General features: G+C 43.0%; 1 protein-coding gene across 3 annotated transcripts; it reads left to right on the top strand.

The window, feature by feature from the left end:
* Positions 1–465: 465 nt before the first annotated feature.
* On the top strand, positions 466–15,755 carry cav1 (caveolin 1). Of its 3 annotated transcripts, XM_078219879.1 has the most exons (4): positions 466–611; positions 801–896; positions 3,985–4,149; positions 13,381–15,755. In XM_078219879.1, the coding sequence occupies exons 2-4, from the start codon at positions 867–869 to the stop codon at positions 13,720–13,722; spliced, it is 537 nt and encodes a 178-aa protein (XP_078076005.1). In that variant the 5' UTR covers positions 466–611; positions 801–866; the 3' UTR covers positions 13,723–15,755. The 3 variants fall into 3 exon arrangements, with proteins under 3 accessions (XP_078076005.1, XP_078076004.1, XP_078076006.1); XM_078219878.1 differs by lacking the exon at positions 466–611 and having other exon boundaries at positions 719–896; XM_078219880.1 differs by lacking the exon at positions 466–611 and having other exon boundaries at positions 861–1,070.
* Positions 15,756–17,864: the final 2,109 nt, after the last annotated feature.

Raw genomic sequence — 17,864 nt, 5'->3', positions numbered from 1 at the left:
CCACGTTTTCTCCGTGTCTGCGTGGGTTTTCTCCGTGTCTGCGTGGGTTTCCTCCGGGTGCTCCGGTTTCCTCCCACAGTTCAAAGATGTGCGGGTTAGGTTGATTGGCAATGCTAAATTGCCCCTTAGTGTCAGGGGATTAGCAGGGTAAATACGTGGGGTTATGGGGATAGGGCCTGGGCGGTATTGTTGTCGGTGCAGACGCGATGGGCCGAATGGCCTCCTTCTGCACTGTAGAGATTCTATGTATCTTGGTAAATATGTCATAAGCAAATCCCCACTCACTCCCTGTTCACATGTTCATTCCTATTTGCTGAAAACTAAATTTCATCTCTCACTATTACTGCATTAGCTTTCTCCCAATTGCACTTGTATTGACATGCAAGCAATCCGTTAAACTTTCGTCACTACTTTGTCGGAGTTATTTCTGCCCTTTTTGCACCAATACGCCAAGTTTTGCCCTGTCCTTTCTGCTTGTGTATTCAAACCCTCCACCTCACACATTCTCCAGCTCTCTGATGTTGTTTTCCTTGATTTCACCTTCCTCTCACTCAGTGGCATTAACCCATGGCCAGGTCCCGCAGCCCTGCTATGATTCACCGCCTATGCATGTATGTGTGTGTATGTGTGTGCATGCAATTCCCTATTTCCCGCTGTCACTGGGATCCTGGTCTTCCTTGCATTGAGAAGCGGTGCACTCCAAACTCCGAGCTCCCTACACAGCCCAGGGGAACTGGCTATCCGCCACAAAAGCCCAGCGCTCACTACCTAATTCAACATTATTATCTTCCTTCCGCAAGGGTACGAATACATCGGCCGAAGGCTTGCGGCAGACTTGCTGAGAACGTCCCGTTGTTCGGGGAGATATGTCTGGTGACAAGACCGGAGACTTTGAGGTAAGGAAGGGACGCATCCGCCTCATTTGTAACGACGATTGGAGACTGAATCAGACCGGAGCTTGCAAAGAATGAGGGTGTAGTGTAAGGCGTGCAAGGATAGCAGCGAAGGAATCAGTTATAGCCGGGGGAGGGAGCTGGCTTTGCAAGTTGCGCCTCTTGCCCATTGTGAAGGTAAGTGATAGTGAGCAGACACTGCAGGATAGCTGGTGCTTTGGGAAGCAAAATATTCTGCCAAGTATTAATAAAAAATAGGGCTTTTAAAAAAAATTCGAGATTTTTCTTTAAACAAATTGGATTTTTTTAAAACTTGCAAACCAGTGGAACTCCTTGAAAGTTAGTGAGCCGGATTAATATCCGGGAGTGTTTTTTTTCTACTCTTCGTGGAGCAGAAGTAGTTTTTAAAAAAAATCAGGGCTTGAGAACTTCAGAAGTAGGTGTAGGCCATTCGGCCCTTCAATATGATCCAGCTTTGAGATCATGGCTGATCTAACATCAGCCTCAACGTTCCCATTTTGTCCCATGGTTACATCCATCTCTTTCTAATAGACTCAAAGACAGGTTCACAACAGGGTAGACAATTCCACAAAGATTGACTGGACTTTTAATGAAGAAATGTCTCTTCATCTCAATCTTAAATTGACGACCCCTTATCTTGTGAGAGTGGGACTGTGAGCCTGTGTTCTAGACTCCCCGGGCAGGAGGGTTGTGTATTTTTGTATTTCACTATTTATGGCCTTAATTAAGTCGACTTTATCTATCCCGACTTTAAAAAATCAGAGATGCACAGTATCTCTCAGACAGACGAGTGGTAATATAGAGCACTGGTTTGCACCCAGCATGGGGCAAGGCAAGGGGACAACGCTCAGTGAGCCGGTACTGGGGCCATTCTGCACCACACTGTACACATCTAAACTCACAGACCCCACCAGAAGAAGCTCCCCAATCATATCCCTTTCCTGTTAACATTCCCGCTGCCGCTCATTGAATCCCCAAACCTGTGCTGATGTATTAATCCTGCATTTTCTGTTTTTTTTTGTAATAACTTTTGGGAGATTGGGAATCGGAGATGCCGGTGGAAGGCTGAACACAACTCTTCCGAACAGCCGGTGACTGGGGGGGAGTGAGGCTGTACTGGGAGAATCGCCAGCAGATTGTTCCTGCGCTGTGTTTAGACTGCGGCTCCTGGACTCATTAGCTTTCCCTCAAGGAAGATTACCCAGCAGATCACTCCGCTATTTTACTCGGAATGGGAGCCTGGATTTGTTCACTGGATCCCTTGGGAGGTGGGGGAATTTCCCCAGTAAATGGTTGTAGGGTTCTGCTGGAGTCCCACACTGTGTCTCTTAGTGAGAGATTTCCTAATAAATAGTTCAGTGCTGGACTGTCTCACTGTGTCTCTCAGTGAGAGATTTCCCAGTAGATATCTCAGTGCTGGAGTCCCTCACTGTATCTGTCAGTGACAGATTTCCCAGTAGATATCTTAGTGCTGGGCTGTGTCTTTGTGTCTCCCAGTGAGAGATTTCCCAGTAGATAGCTCAATGCTCTGCTGGAGCCTCTCAGTGAGAGGTTTTCCAGTAGATATTTCAGTGCTCTGCTGGAGCCTCTCAGTGAGAGATTTCCCAATAGATAGCTCAATGCTCTGCTGGAGCCTCTCAGAGAGAGGTTTCTCAGTAGATATCCCAGTGCTGGAGTCCCTCACAGATTTCCCAGTAGATATCTCAGTGCTCTGCTGGAGTCTCAGTGAGAGGTTTTCCAATAGATATCTCAGTGCTCTGCTGGAGTTTCTCAGTGAGAGGTTTCCCAGTAGATATCTCAGAGTGGGCTGCTGTGTCATTGTGTTTCTCAGTGAGAAATTCCCCAGTAGATATCTCAGTGCTCTGCTGGAGTCTCAGTGAAAGGTTTCCCAGTAGATATCTTAGTGATCTGCTGGAGTCTCTCAGAGAGGTTTCCCAGTAGATATCTCAGTGTTCTGCTGGAGTCTCTCAGTGAGAGGTTTCCCAGCAGATGTCTCAGTGCTCTGCTGGAATCTCTCAGTGAGAGATTCTCCATTAGCTATCTGAGTGTTCTGCTGGAGTCTCTCAGTGAGATTCTCCAGTAGATATCTCAGAGCTGGGCTGTGTCACTGTGTCTCTCAGTGAGAGGTTTACCAGTAGATATCTCAGTGCTCTGCTGGAGTCTCAGTGAGAGGTTTTCCAGTAGATATCTCAGTGCTCTGCTGGAGTCTCAGTGAAAGGTTTCCCAGCAGATATCTCAGTGCTCTGCTGGATTTTCTCGGTGAGAGATTCCCCCGTAGATATCTCAGTGCTGGAGTCCCTCATTGTGTCTCTCAGTGACAGATTCCCCAATAGATATCTCAGTGCTGGGCTGTGTCATTGTGTCTCTCAGTGAGAGGTTTCCCAGTAGATATCTCAGTGCTCTGCTGGAGCCTCTCAGTGAGAGGTTTCCCAGTAGATAGCTCAGTGCTCTGCTGGAGCCTCTCGGTGAGAGGTTTACCAGTAGATATCTCAGTGCTCTGCTGGAGTCTCTCAATTAGAGATTTCCCAGTAGATATCTCAGTGCTCTGCTGGAGCCTCTCAGTGAGAGGTTTCCCGGTAAATAGCTCAGTGCTCTGCTGGAGCCTCAAAGTAAGAGGTTTCCCAGTAGATATCTCAGTGCTCAGCTGGAGTCTCTCAGTGAGAGGTTTCCCAGTAGATATCTCAGTGCTCTGCTGGAGTCTCTCAGTGAGAGATTTCCCAGTAGATAGCTCAGTGCTCTGCTGGATCTCTCAGTGAGAGGTTTCCCAGTAGATAGCTCAGTGCTCTGCTGGAGTCTCTCAGTGAGAGATTTCCCAGTAGATATCTCAGTGCTGGAGTCCCTCTCACTGTGTCCCTGTGGTCCCTGTGCTGCCCCCTGCTGCCGCTTGGGGAATGGAGCCGCTGCCGCCAGCCCAGGCTGACAGGGGTGTGGTGCCGCTCTACTTTTCCCTTTAAATGCGATCAGGCTCCAAAAAGTTCCGCTTCGGCATCAGGCGGCGGCTACCTTCAGCGTTTTATGTCGGAGCGGCTCTCAGTTTGTTTTAAGAAGAAACTGTGTTCACCTTTCCCAGGGATTTTTATACCCAACGACCATCAGAGACCACGGGAATATTTACAAACCAAATAATAAGATGGAAGATGAAAAGATGAACGAGAAATACGTGCCTGATGTTCACACCAAAGAGATCGACTTGATCGACAGGGATCCCAAACATCTGAACGATGATGTGGTTAAGGTAAGGGAGAGAGATCTGTCAAAGTTGAAGCTTGTGCAAGAGTTTAAGTTAAGCATTTGTTACAGAAGGCAGTATGGACAGAAGGCAGTATGGACAGGGTAATTCCTAACACAAATCCTAACTCTGTATTGGGAAATCCCTCTGGAAGTGTTATTGTTTCCCCTCTCCCTGTCCCCCCGAGAGAGGGTTCAGGGCTTTTACCCACTGTGGTGCGAGGTTAAACTTAGGCACCAGGGAGGGATCCCAGTGTAAACCCGTCACAGGGCAGTGAAAATAAACATGCAATTGATTCAGCAACAAATCAACCGTGAAATGCTCACTGATTCCAGCTTCCGACAAGAACCTGCTCTGTGAGCACTGTGAAAAACCAGGGGTGCCCCGAGACTGCTGGAAAGAGCCTTGTGGACAGCACTTAACTTTAAATTAGATCTTTACCAGCCCACTGTACCCACCCTGGCCCTGACTCACTGCACCCACCCCCTGCGCCCACCCCTCTGTACCCACTGCATCACTCCTCCTGCACCCACCCCTCTGCACCACCCCTCTGCACCCATCCACACCCCCCTGCACATAGTCCCCAACTCCCAGCACCCATCCAAACCGCCTGCACCCATTCCTCTGCACCCACCCCCTGCACCCACCCCCTGCACCCACTGCATCACTCCCACTGCACCCATCCCCATCACCCTGCACCCATCCCCTGCACCCACTCCTCAACCCACTGCACTCATCCTCAACCCACTGCACCCACTTCCCATCTCCCTGCACCCACTCCCCAGCTCCTGGCACCCATCCCCAACCAACTGCACCCGCTCCCCAGCCCCAGCACCCATCCCCAACCCCCTGCACCCACTCACCATCTCCCTGCACCCACCCCCCAACCCACTGCACCCATCCCCCTGCACCCACTCCCCAACCCACTGCACCCATCCCCTGCACCCACCCCCCTGCACCCAATCCCCATCCCCCATCGCCATCCTCCTGCACCCCCCTGCACCCATTCCCTGCACCCACTCCCCAACCCACTGCACAAGCCCACCACAGCACCAGGTTCACTGCACCCTTCCCACTGCATTTATCTGACTCAGCCTAGCCCTCGGCTATTGCACTTGGCAATTAGTTCTGTGTGCCCTGCAGCTCTCCCACTCAGCCCAGCCGTGACTATATATATATACACGTCATCATGTGCAATAACATAATCAATGCAGTACAGGTGTTATTGTTTCATTGTACCTGACACTAAATTTACTTTATTACACTTTAATAAAAGAAAAGTAAAAGTATAGAAACTATAGTGTTAAAGCTCATTATTCAGTAATCACCTACTACTGTGGAAAAGAATTTCTTTGCTATCTGTTTATCAACTGAAGACTGTCCCCCATCATAGAAAGTATAGTGTCTTTAGCTCTAATCGTGGGAAGCATGAGGATGGTAAATTAGCAATTTAATAATCTTTATTGGCATTTTTCTGATGAAAACTCTGCAGACAAAATTATATGTCGCACTTCCAACCACAATGGAAACATAACACATGGAAAAGTTTAGAGGATCATACATTTATATATATTTATACTTGTTAGATGTCCAGTTACTTCCAAAGTCCACACTTGGAATGCGTATAGTAACATTGCAATAAAGTATTGAAATTAATCTTTATGGCAGGAAAATTAAATTGATAGCATGGAGTATCAAAGCAATTCTTCCACATACAGTTACCCGTGACAATTGCATTGATGAACAGAAAGGTGCTTTTAAGTCTCCAAAGATGTCGCTTTCTTTTGAGAGAACCACTTACTGTGATCAAAAGGGTAACAGTCTTAAACAAAGATCTGCGGGATAGGTGGATTGGCCATGCTAAATTGTTTCTTAATGTCCCAAGATGTATAGGTTAGGGGGGGGTGAGCGGGGTATATGTGTGGGGTTACGGGGATAGGGCAGGGGGGATGGGCCTGGATAAGATGCTGTCAGAAAGTCAGTGCAGACTTAATGGGCTGAATGGCCTCCCTCTGCACTGTAGCGATTCTATGAAAAACAAAAATATTCAATATTTTATGTGTATTAGGGAAGGCGATGGCCTAGTGGTATTATCGCTGGACTATTAATCCAGAAACTCAGCTAATGTTCTGGGGACCCGAGTTTGAATCCTGCCATGGCAGATGGTGGAATTTGAATTCAATGAAAAAAATATCTGGAATTAAGAATCAACTGATGACCTTGAAACCATTGTCGATTGTCGGAAAAACCCACCTGGTTCACTAATGTCCTTTAGGGAAGGAAATCTCTGCCATCCTTACCTGGTCTGGCCTACATGTGACTCCAGAGCCACAGCAGTGTGGTTGACTCTCAACTGCCCTCCGAACAAGGGCAACTAGGGATGGGCAATAAATGTTGGCCAGCCAACGACACCCATGTCCCACGAATGAATATTTAAAAAAAATTTTTTAACTGTTTTTCTATTTAAGGTACAATTTCTTCTCTTAAGCAAAAATCCTCAAACACTAAAACTTCTATTATAAAAATGTGAAAGCAACCACAAGTAGAAGTTGTCAGCTGTCTTCATTTGTGTTGCATTTGTAGCTGAGTGTATATAAAAATAGTACACTCCACCTTTTAAAAAATACAGCTGCAAACTTTACAGCAACAGCATGGACCAGGAGTACGAATGATATCAGCATACACTGTTCACTGCAAACCATGTTTGAGGCAATGCATTGGTTTACTCTTAATGTTAGACGGGGAAAGTATAAAAGGACAGGATGCAAAAGCTGTGTGCGAATATTGATTTTGAAAAATATCTTAACTGGAATAAAATACATGCCGCTTTTCATTCTCAATCTATCCTTGAGTCTGTACATTAGCATTTTTCTTCTGTAATCGTTCAAAGCTAACAAAATCCTTCACCATTTTGAATAAACTAACATTCGAATCTGATTTTCTACTTACTACCCAAATCACCGGCACCCAAACGTGGCATTTAACGTATTGCCATGTCTAATTGGCATGTTTGATTTGTATTTCCTTCTGCACTGCCACATTACTCTGGCCAGAGTAACTCGTAACCGATGGCCAAAAAATGCAACTGTTCCTTACACTTATGGGCATGGATTCTGCATTTAATTCACCCACCAACTTTTTGGTTACTTTATTCCTTGGGCTGCAACCACCATAGGCAGTTAAAAGGAGAGCACAAAAGTCTAAGTGATAAATGTAAACTGGGTTCAGTGAATAAAATTCTTTGTTGTTCCTCCCACTCTCCCACCCGCTGAATCATATGGCATTTGAGCATGTTTGGAATTGTGCCACTTTGAACCATGTTTGAGAGGAGAGACTGAGGCTTTGATTTAAAATAAAATTACTAAGTACCTGCAGAGTTAAAGCCAATTTCCAACTCTTGTAACCTGTGTCAATATTTCAACAGTTGGCAGATGGTGGTTGGCCTGTTGGCTTTTGAGGAAAGTGTTAGTGCCAAGGGAATTCATTTTTAGCTGCCAGCAGATATTAACAACTGGTAAAATCAGGCTGAAATCCTACTATGCAGGGGAAAAAAAAACTAGCTCCCGACTTATAGTGCAGGGGAAGAAAAGAACATACATACCTTACTGAATGGGCGGCACGGTGGCACAGTGCCTAGCACTGCTGCCTCACAGTGCCAGGGACCTAGGTTTGATTCCTGCTTTGAGTGACTGTCAGTATGGAGTTTGCACATTCTCCCCATGCGGGCGTGAGTTTCCTCCAGGTGCTCCAGTTTACTCCCACACTCCAAAGATGTGCAGGTTAGATGGATTAACCATGCTAAATTGCCCCATAGTGTCCAAAAATGTGTAAGTAATGAGGATTAGCCATGCTACATTGCCCCTTTGTGTCCAAAGATGTGTAGGTTAGGTGGATTAGCCATGGTAAACATGTGGGGTTACGGGAATGGGCCTGGATATGATGCTCTTTGGGAGAGTCAGTGCAGACTCAATGGGCTGAATAGTCTTCTTCTGCACTGTAGAGATTTTATGGAACAATTATCCAGTCATAGTTGGGAGTCTTCAGAAGGACAACTAACTTACAATGGAGCTGAATTATTGGTGGCGCAGTGGCATAGTGGTTAGCACTGCTGCCTCACAGCACCAGGGACCCGGATTCGATTCCTGGCTTGGGCCACTGTCTTATGGAGTTTGCACATTCTCCCCATGTCTACTTGGGTTTCCTCTGGGTGCTTCGATTTCCTCCCACAGTCCAAAGATATGCAGGTTGGGTGGATTGGCCGTGTTAACTTGCCCCTTTGTGTCATGGGGATTAGCTAGGGTAAATTCATGGGGTTATGGGGATAGGGCCTGGGCGGGATTGTGATCGATGCAGACTCAATGGGTCAAATGGCTCCTTCTCCACTCTAGGGATTCTATGTAAAATGATGGCAGTGCGACAGTGCCACACCAACAAGATGCCCTACAAAAAAAAATACTTTTTGATGGTATGAAAGAGATATTATGATGCTAAACAATTAAAGCGGGAAAAATCGAGGAACAGTGGTTATTATTAGGTTCAAGATAAAAATGTTGAAAAGGAGAGGAAATTATTTTCAGCTCAATAAGTCAAGGAATCAGGTAAATTTGAAAGAAAAAGTAACTCGTAGATAAGACAACAGAGAAGCAATGGAAAACATTCAAGCAGCAGACTTTTAGGGGAGAAGCTAATATTCCGTCTGGTAGATTATGAAAAAGGACTGTAGACAATGTCAGGAGGATGGAGACACAGAGGTTAGCTGGTCCAGTAGGCAGGAGACTGGGGGATTTTCACAGTAACTTCATTGAAATGTTAATGTAAGCCTGCTGGTGGTGATAAAAAAAAGTCAGATTTAATTTGAAAAAGAGAAATACAAAGCGATATATCTTGAAAGGAAGAATGAGAGGAAATGATGAAGTTTAGAAGCATCAGCAGAAGAGGCTTACAAGTTCAGATATGAAATCTTAAGAATGGAGAATAAGTTGACAGCTGTACATAAAGCACAAAATGTTAATTTTTAACAGGTGTATTTACACAAGGAGAAACAAAATGATTTGCATTCAGATAGCACTTTATACATCTTCAGGTGGTCCCAAAGTACCTACCAGCTAATGAATTGGCATTAAAGTGTGGCTATTATTGTGATAGAGGAAAATGTGGCAGCCAAAACGGACACAGCAAGATCCCACACAATAAAAACAATGAGATAGATAACCAGATAAGACAAGGAGATGGGCCTTGGTTGTTCAAATTTGTTCAATATATTAGCCACATGTGGCTACTTGGGAATCCATTTGTGACTAATTGCATTAGCGATTAATAAAATGATTAATACTTGGGTAGGTGATCTCAATTCTCATAGCCACACAGTGTGTGCTTAAAACTTGTTCCGCTATATGTTTTCTGCATTTCAATAAATTTGTCACTAAAAACAGCAACAAAAAACCCTTCATGCGCATCTGTTGGTAAAATAAAAAAGCAGAATGTGAGGGTTTTTATTGCGCATGTTTTACTGCCTCTGTTACTGAACAGTAGTAGATTTATTGTTAATATACACGTGAAGTACAAGTATGAGTGTGTGGAAGCCACTTTCTACGAAAATTGGTTTGCGTCACCAATGCCTTACCAGTGACTAATCAGCAATTTCTGTTGGGCAACACTGGTTTAAAATGCCACTTAAAAGAATGTACCTCTCACATTTTAACACTGCATTGCAAAGTCAACCTAGATCATAGGTTCAACACTCTGAAGTCAGGCTTGAACCCACAACCAATGTCCCTCTGCTGAGCCAAGGCTGCTTGGGGTAATGGTAAACGTATATAAATCGTTGGATAGACCACAGTTGAAATAAGAGTGGAATGTTGTGCCATTTCCCGTGGTGAGTTTGATAGCCCACCCACCTTCTTGCCTCCAACCCAAAGTCCATGACAGGAAAGTCTATAAACGACCTCACACCCCTCTGCCAATTGTAACCTTTAAGTGAGCAATTAAGTTAACAACTGGAAGGCTTAATTTTATGAACATCACTAAAGTAAAGGGAGAGGTTAGAAGGACAGGTTTTGCACTCGAAGAATTGTTAGTGGAGGCTGGATCATTGAATTTATTCAAGGCAGAGGTAGTCAGATTTTTGATAGACAAGGCAGTCAAGAGTTATAGGAGGCATATGGCAAAGTGGATTTGAGACACAATCAAATCATCTTATTAAATGCTGGACTAGGCTTGAAGGGCTGAATGACCTAATCCTACTCCGAAGTCTTGTGTTCCTATGACATGCATTTCCTGACTGAAAAGTAGAATCTTCATTTACTTTCAAAAAATAAGTATTTGAAGAGGAAATTTTAAAAGTGTACATTGCAGTAGTTCTAATGTAACAGGTCTTTCAGAGAGCTGGCAAAGGTGCAGTGGGCCGAATGGCCTTATTTTGTGCTGCAGAGGTCTCGACTCTACCTTCGGAGAGTGGATAAATATGTCCATCACCATTACAAAATGATAGAATGTGGCTATTCTTCAAAAAGGCTAAATTTAAGTTTCCACTGTAGATAGAAAGTTTATTCCTGCCTACATTTGTGAAGCATCATAATTATGCAGATTCAAGTAGATGCCAAACACTATTATGTACAAGATGTGTAAATATTTTTTAGAAACTATGTAAAAATGTAAAATTTTCCACTGTTGGCCATAGCAAAATAATAAACAAGGCACTTATGATTTTGTTATAAATAGCAAATTGTGCAGTTTTTTGCCATATCTATGAAGCTGTAAAGCGGTCAAGTTTGAAATAAATAACTTGCATTTATAGAATGCCTTTGACATCTTGCAGATGTCACATATTGACTGCCCATTTGTGTCATTGCCATGTGTAGAATTTCTCAAACACTACTCTTGTCTGATACTATTCACCCATAAAAGAAAACCATAGTCAATATTATGGACAGCAGTTGCTAATTATATTGAGGCAAGAGTTACAATACTTCAAAAATTTGCAGTTCATTGCCTAATCATTTTCAGTTGAAAACTTACTACCAAAATTTATCTTTTGTACTTGAGCTGTAGTATTCCCAGTACAGTGATGTATCAGAAGATTATAACTGAACAATATCAAGCCATTATTATTTGCATTGTGTGCAAGCCATTTGGTTTAATTAGTCCAAATTGGCCATAATCTGTTTGAGTTAATGTTTAAATGCCATTTCCTGTGTGTGTCCCCATGCACACATGAAAATCATCAGACTGTTGGATGAATGTAACACATTTCCTTAAAGAGCCAAGCTGTTCTATAACTGATGTTTTCTATTCCCCAGTGATATCACATTGGTTGTGCTTTTCCCAGAGGACAATACAACAGTACATTGCTAGCTGTTACATGTGAGCGATGCAATAGAGTTTTTCAACAGGCACTTTGGGGGGGGGTGAAAAAGTCATGGGCAGTACGGTGGCATAGTGGTTAACACTGCTATCTCGCAGTGTCAGGGTTCGATTCTGGCCTTGGGTGACTGTGTGGAGTTTGCACGTTCTCTTCGTGTCTATGTGGGTTTCCATCGAGTACTCTGGTTTTCTCCCACAGTCCAAAGATATGTAGGATAGGTGGATTGGCCATGCTAAATTGCGCCTTAGTGTCCCAAGATGTGTTGCCCTTTAGTGTCCAAAGATGTGTAGTTTAGGTGGATTAGCCATGGTAAGTGCGCAGGGTTAAGGCGATAGGGTGGGTAAGATACTCTTTCAGAGAGTCGGTGCAGACTCAATGGGCCAAATGGCCTCCTTCTGCACTGTAGGGATTCTATAGTTCTATGGAATCCAGATTAGTCCACGGGGGAATTCTCCGGTATCCCAGCCGTGTGTTTCCCGGCAGTGGAAGGCAGCGTGCTGTTCGATAGCAGTGGGATTCTCTGGTCCTGCTGCTGTCAATGGGAGTTCCCAATGATGTCACCCCACGATACCACGAAACCTGCGGGAGGGGGTGCACTGTATGCAGGACCGGAAAATCCTGCCGGCGTGGACGGCCAGAGAATTCCCCCTCCCTCCCCCATGTTTATAGTTTTGGTTATCATTAGAATGTAACATTATCTAAAAACCAGAACTTAGCGTATCAGGAACTATGTATGTGTTTGCATAGCAAGTGTTGATATAATTGCCATTTTCAGTGTATTTACCTGCTTCATAATACAGAGCACCATTCTTCCAAGCTCTCATATATGCTCTTCCAAATGATCATACGAAATATTCTATCTGATTGTTTTGACCATATACATAAAAATTTCTGATTTGACTCATTTGGACACCTCTCTCAGTTTCTCGACTTTAAACCTATCTACGGTTATTGTGTATCCTAATTCCATTGTTTACCACATATATTTTCCAATCTAATTTTCACCATAAACTCTAAAACTAAGGGCGGCACGACAGCACGGTGGTTAGCACTGCTGCCTCACAGTGTCAGGGATCCGGGTTCGATTTCCAGGATTGGGTCACTGTCTGTGTGGAGTTTGCACGTTCACCCAGTGTCTGCGTGGGTTTCCTCCGGGTGCTCCGGTTTCCTCCCACATGCTGATAGACGTGCGGGTTAGGTGCATTGACCCGAACAGGCGCCGGACTGTGACGACTAGGGGAATTTTGCAGTAACTTCATTGCAGTGTTAATGTAAGCCTTACTTGTGACTAATAAATAAACTTTAACTTAACTTTAAAACCAGTTTCTTTTCTGTATTTACGCTAAAGGAGGATGTCAGGAGGATAGAATGAACATCTTCCTGCCTTTCTGTTGAAAAGACCATTCGCGTAATGAACTTTTAACATTTTCAAACTCAATCCTAATGGAGAGAAGCCAAAAGCTAAAATTGTAACCAAAGGGATTGAGAAAGGGTAGAGCTTAGACATTAAACGATGAGGAAGTTGAAAGAAAACATTCTAAACAGAAGATGAATGATTGGAGGCAGCCAGAATGCAAGACACTAGAGAAGAATTTGAAACCAGGGAGAAGTGTGGGTGTTGCTGCGAAGCAGGCGAGCGACGTTAGTTTGCGATTTTGTCTGCTTAGTAGAATTCATAAATAATGAGTTGGTGAATGTGACATATTCCAACCTTTCTGATTCATGGAGAACAACACTTTTAGATATTATCCATGCAGGATAAGCAGTTCAGTATTGTTGCCACTCAGTATATCTTTAACGGTTAATTTGTGTACAAGTCTCATGCATTTTCTGCAGAGGTTAATCAGAATGCTTCTGTATTTCTCCCGTCATAGGTGGATTTTGAAGAGGTGATTGCTGAACCAGAGGGAACTCATAGCTTTGATGGTGTCTGGAAAGCCAGCTTTACTGTCTTCACCGTGTCGAAATACTGGTGCTACCGCCTGCTGTCAGCGCTCTTCGGGATACCTTTAGCAATAATTTGGGGAATTTACTTTGCAATTATAACATTCATCCACATTTGGGCCGTGATGCCCTGCATTAAGAGCTATTTGATTGAAATCCAGTGCATAAGCCGAGTCTACTCCATTTGCATTCACACCTTCTGTGACCCCTTCTACCAAGCTGTGGGGAAATTGTTCAGCGGCATCCGAGTAACAATGCAGAAAGAAGTGTAATTAGGAAAATATTGATAGCAGTGGTTGGCCACTTTATCATATAAGGCTTCCCACCAAATGGAAGTTCAGTTTCCTTTCAGCGAAACAAGTTGGTGCCTTTAACCTAATAGCACTGACATAGGAAAACATTGGTGCATGATCTTTCATTTTATTACTTATCCCTGGAGCATTCTGTTATCCTTTTATGGTACTCTGCATTTTAACACTGATCTAAAGCTTCACACCTCAATTTCTTCACTGTTATATACCGTATGACTGCTTTTGTAAACAAAATTAGTCATTGCCTTTCTTCAGTAACTTAAACTGCTTTTTCACTCCCTTGTGTCCCATAAAACCAGAGACCGATTCTCCGATTCACAGTACTGTAGTTACAAAGATAAAGGATTAAATACTGAGCATAGGATCCTTCATACTGTTCAAATAGTAGAGACTTGCAACAAAATGAGATAAGACTAATTTTGCAGTGAGGTGATAATGGTTTTATTTCCGAAAAGGCAATACGACAAAGAATTTCCTTTGTTTAGTTTTACTTGAGGTGTTGAGTTTTCTAAAAAAGAACGTTTAATTATAATTTACACATTTATGGAGTGTCAGTCCGGTCTAGACTACAGCTATAATCATTGAATAGAATCATAGAATCCCTCCAGTGCAGAGGAGGCTATTCGGCCTATTGAGCCTGCATTAACAACAGTCCCACCCAGGCTCCATCCTCGTGACCCTATGTATTTACCCTGCAAATCCCCCTGACACTAAGGGTCAATTTGGCATGGCCAATCAACCTAACCTGCACATCTTTAGACTGTGGGAGGAAACCGGAGCACTCGGAGGAAACCGTGCAAATGTGCAAACTCCACACAGACAGTCACCCGGAATTGAACCCAGTGGCTGGAGCTGTGAGGCAGCAGTGTTAACCACTGTAAGCTATAATGCCAGCTAAATATTTGTTGAAAAGTCAACTTAATTGAAACAAAACTCCACAGTGAGCTCTGACAAAGGGTCACCCAGACTCGAAACGTTGGCTCTATTCTCTCTCCACAGATGCTGTCAGACCTGCTGAGACTTTCCAGCATTTTTCTGTTTTTGTTCCAGATTCCAGCATCCGCAGGAGTAATGTTGCATCTTGCTACCATCACGATCGACACCTCCCCACCACCATTCAAATTGTAGCATAGTCTTTATTAAAGTTTTCCTTTAGTAAGCGTTTGAGAAAATGTTTGCCTCCTTTGCCTGTAACCTTTTTAAGCACTCTAAACCTGCTCAGGAGTATTAAAGAGAGCAATGGCAAAAAGGAAGTGTTGCAATACACCTGAGGCTTGCACCGTTTGAAAAGTGGTGACAATTTGTCATCGTGCCGTACGATGACCACGCTAAATTACTGAATGTAACTAAGATTCTCTACATTGTACATTGCGATATGTGAACCAGCTTTATATAAAAAAAAGACAATATGCAACCCAAAGGGGTTAATATCCAGAATTTTCCAGCTTCGACAATTCCAGCAATAGCCTAAAGCCAAAAAGCACAGCACATACTACTGAAGCAGGATATGTTTTGATAAGGAGAGTTACCTGTGGAACACTGTATGCGCCACACCCTCCACTTCTTAAACTTTCAAACATATTCATGGGCTCAATCTTTCTTCATACCAAATACATCAGTTATTGTTACCACATTGAAAACATGTAACAAATGTTAAGATAGGGATTGCTACATCTGCTGTTCTACAGAGACCTTGTTGGAAAATTCTTATGGGGGTTGTATATAGTCAAAATATAGTTTAAGGTCTTCCACAAAATTAAAAAGAAATAATTTTATAACCATAGGGTTTTTTTTGCAGAAGCTATTTTATACAAATGCAATTATATCACTTATTAATCATACAGTATATAAAATTTAGCCTTTATTTTTTATTGTCACCTTTTAATTGCGTCATATTGGAGCTTATTGACGCAGTAGATGTTCAACCATTTAAAGTATGTTAGCATGTAAGAGCTGAAATTATTTGAAAAAATAAAGAACCAAATGTTTACACTAATGAGTTTGAGTTATATTATTTTTAATGTATTTTTTCTTCTATTAATATTGCAAAGTACGATGTTCCTTCCTCAAGTTCAATAAGATCAAATTTGGTCTTTGGTACAACTTAATCATAGCCATAAAGAGATACTTTATCTAACATTTCACACCGGATTTATAGAGCAATGGAAGTGGGTGGAATTTATGTTGCATGTTGTTTATGTTAACTGAATGCCTACGGTTGTAGTTTATAATAATCTGACAACATGTTTATTGCTTCACCAGAGTTGTAAAGAGCATTTTTTAAGGCTGACAACACATTAATTTGTTATAAAAATGAACTGTCATTTATACATTAAGATGTTTGACGCCCTGAAGCCACAAATACTATGTCTCACCAATACGGTAACAGCCTCTTTAAATTCTCTTGTAGAATAGCATTTGGTATCATCTCAAGTTAAGTGTAAAAATAAGTGACATACTATTAATATGAACAGTTCAAGAAATGCTCTTACTTAGAGGTGAGCATGTTCAATAATGGATTGTGTATTAATTCCAACGTTATCGTGCAATTTGTACTGTTAATTCTAGATGGACATTACAAACAATATAATGAAGCAATTCTATATACAATGGAATTCATGGAAAGGCAGCACAGTGGCACAGTGATTAGCACTGTTTTTTTTTTAATACTTTTCCTATTCAATCAAATCAAATCCAATTCAGAGTCTCAACAAGTTGAGACATTTCAGATCCAGGCTGACAAGACAGGGCGAGCGACCAAACCACCCTGTCCTGGGCCTGATCTACATGAGCCAAGCTGATTGGAGAAGGGGGAGGCTCCTCCTCCAAGACTCGAGCTCATTTGCATCTTAGCCAAAAGGCCGAGATGCCGCTTTAAAAAATTGCTTCATATGAAACATATGAAGCTTCAGTGCAACCTAATGACCTCAACCAAGTGCGGCCGACCATGGGCTGCCGACCATACTACACTTGATCTTAGCCAAAAGGCCGAGCACTGTGCCTCACAGCTCCAGGGACCTGGATTCGATTCCAGCTTCGGGTCACAGTCCATGTGAAGCTACCCCTGTATCTGCATGGTCTCCTCTCGGTGCTCTGGTTTCCTCCTGCAGCCCAAAGGTGTGCAGGTTAGGTGGACTGGCCATGGTAAATTGCTCCTTAGTGTCCCAAGATGTGTAGGTTAGTTGGATTAGCCATGATAAATGTTTGGGGGTATATGGGGATAGAGTGCAGGAGAGGGCCTGGTTAAGATACTCTGTCAGAGAGCCATTGCAAACTCAATGGCCTGAATGGCCTCTTTCTACACTGTTGGCATTCTATGATTCTCACCTCTGAGTGAGAAGGTTGTGCGTTCAATTACCATTCCAGAGACTTATGCATAAAAATGAGGGTGGCGCATCAGTGTAGTTCTGGGGGAATATACTGCATTGTTGAAGTTCAGATAAGAAATTTAATAAAGGCTCCTTCTGCTTTCTCAAGAGGTTGTAAAAGATCCCATGGCACTATTGTGAAGAAGAACACAGGGTGTTCTGGCCAATATCTATCCCTCAATCTACATAGCAAAACTGAAATCTTTATCTGGTCATTTTCACATAGCTGTTTGTGAGAGTTTGCTATGGATAAATTGGTTTCTGCATTTCTTGCATTATTTAATTTTGTTGTATAGTACTTTGGGATATCCGGAGGATGCCACGTAAATGCAAATCTTTCTTTCCTAGTCATATTCAGGGATGCTGGTAGGCTTCACCAGTTAAGTCACACATTACATTGAGGTGGAAATAACTTCCACAACAGCAAAAGCTTTTCTTAACCAGCATTCTTTTGGGGGCAATTTTAACCCCAACCACTCTCCGTGTGCCCCCAAACCCCATCCTTAGCATGATAGGTAACATTAGCCTTTTAAAATCAACCCTTTATGTGAAGTGATAAATTCTGAAGTTGTGCTAACCAATCACCTGACAAATTTCTATTAAATAAATAAAATATTTTAAAGAACGTATTAGATGGTAACATTTCCAGCCCTTGCCCCTGCACTCCATGTGTGCAGCTCTTCCCAGTGCCTTGAAATGCCAGGATTTCCTGTGCCCAGGCCCTCAGAGACTAAT

The sequence above is a fragment of the Mustelus asterias genome, chromosome 9 (assembly GCF_964213995.1).
Source record: "Mustelus asterias chromosome 9, sMusAst1.hap1.1, whole genome shotgun sequence".
NCBI lineage: Eukaryota > Metazoa > Chordata > Chondrichthyes > Carcharhiniformes > Triakidae > Mustelus > Mustelus asterias.
Note: the sequence above shows the minus strand (reverse complement) of the source record. Positions and strands in the feature narration are given on the sequence as shown.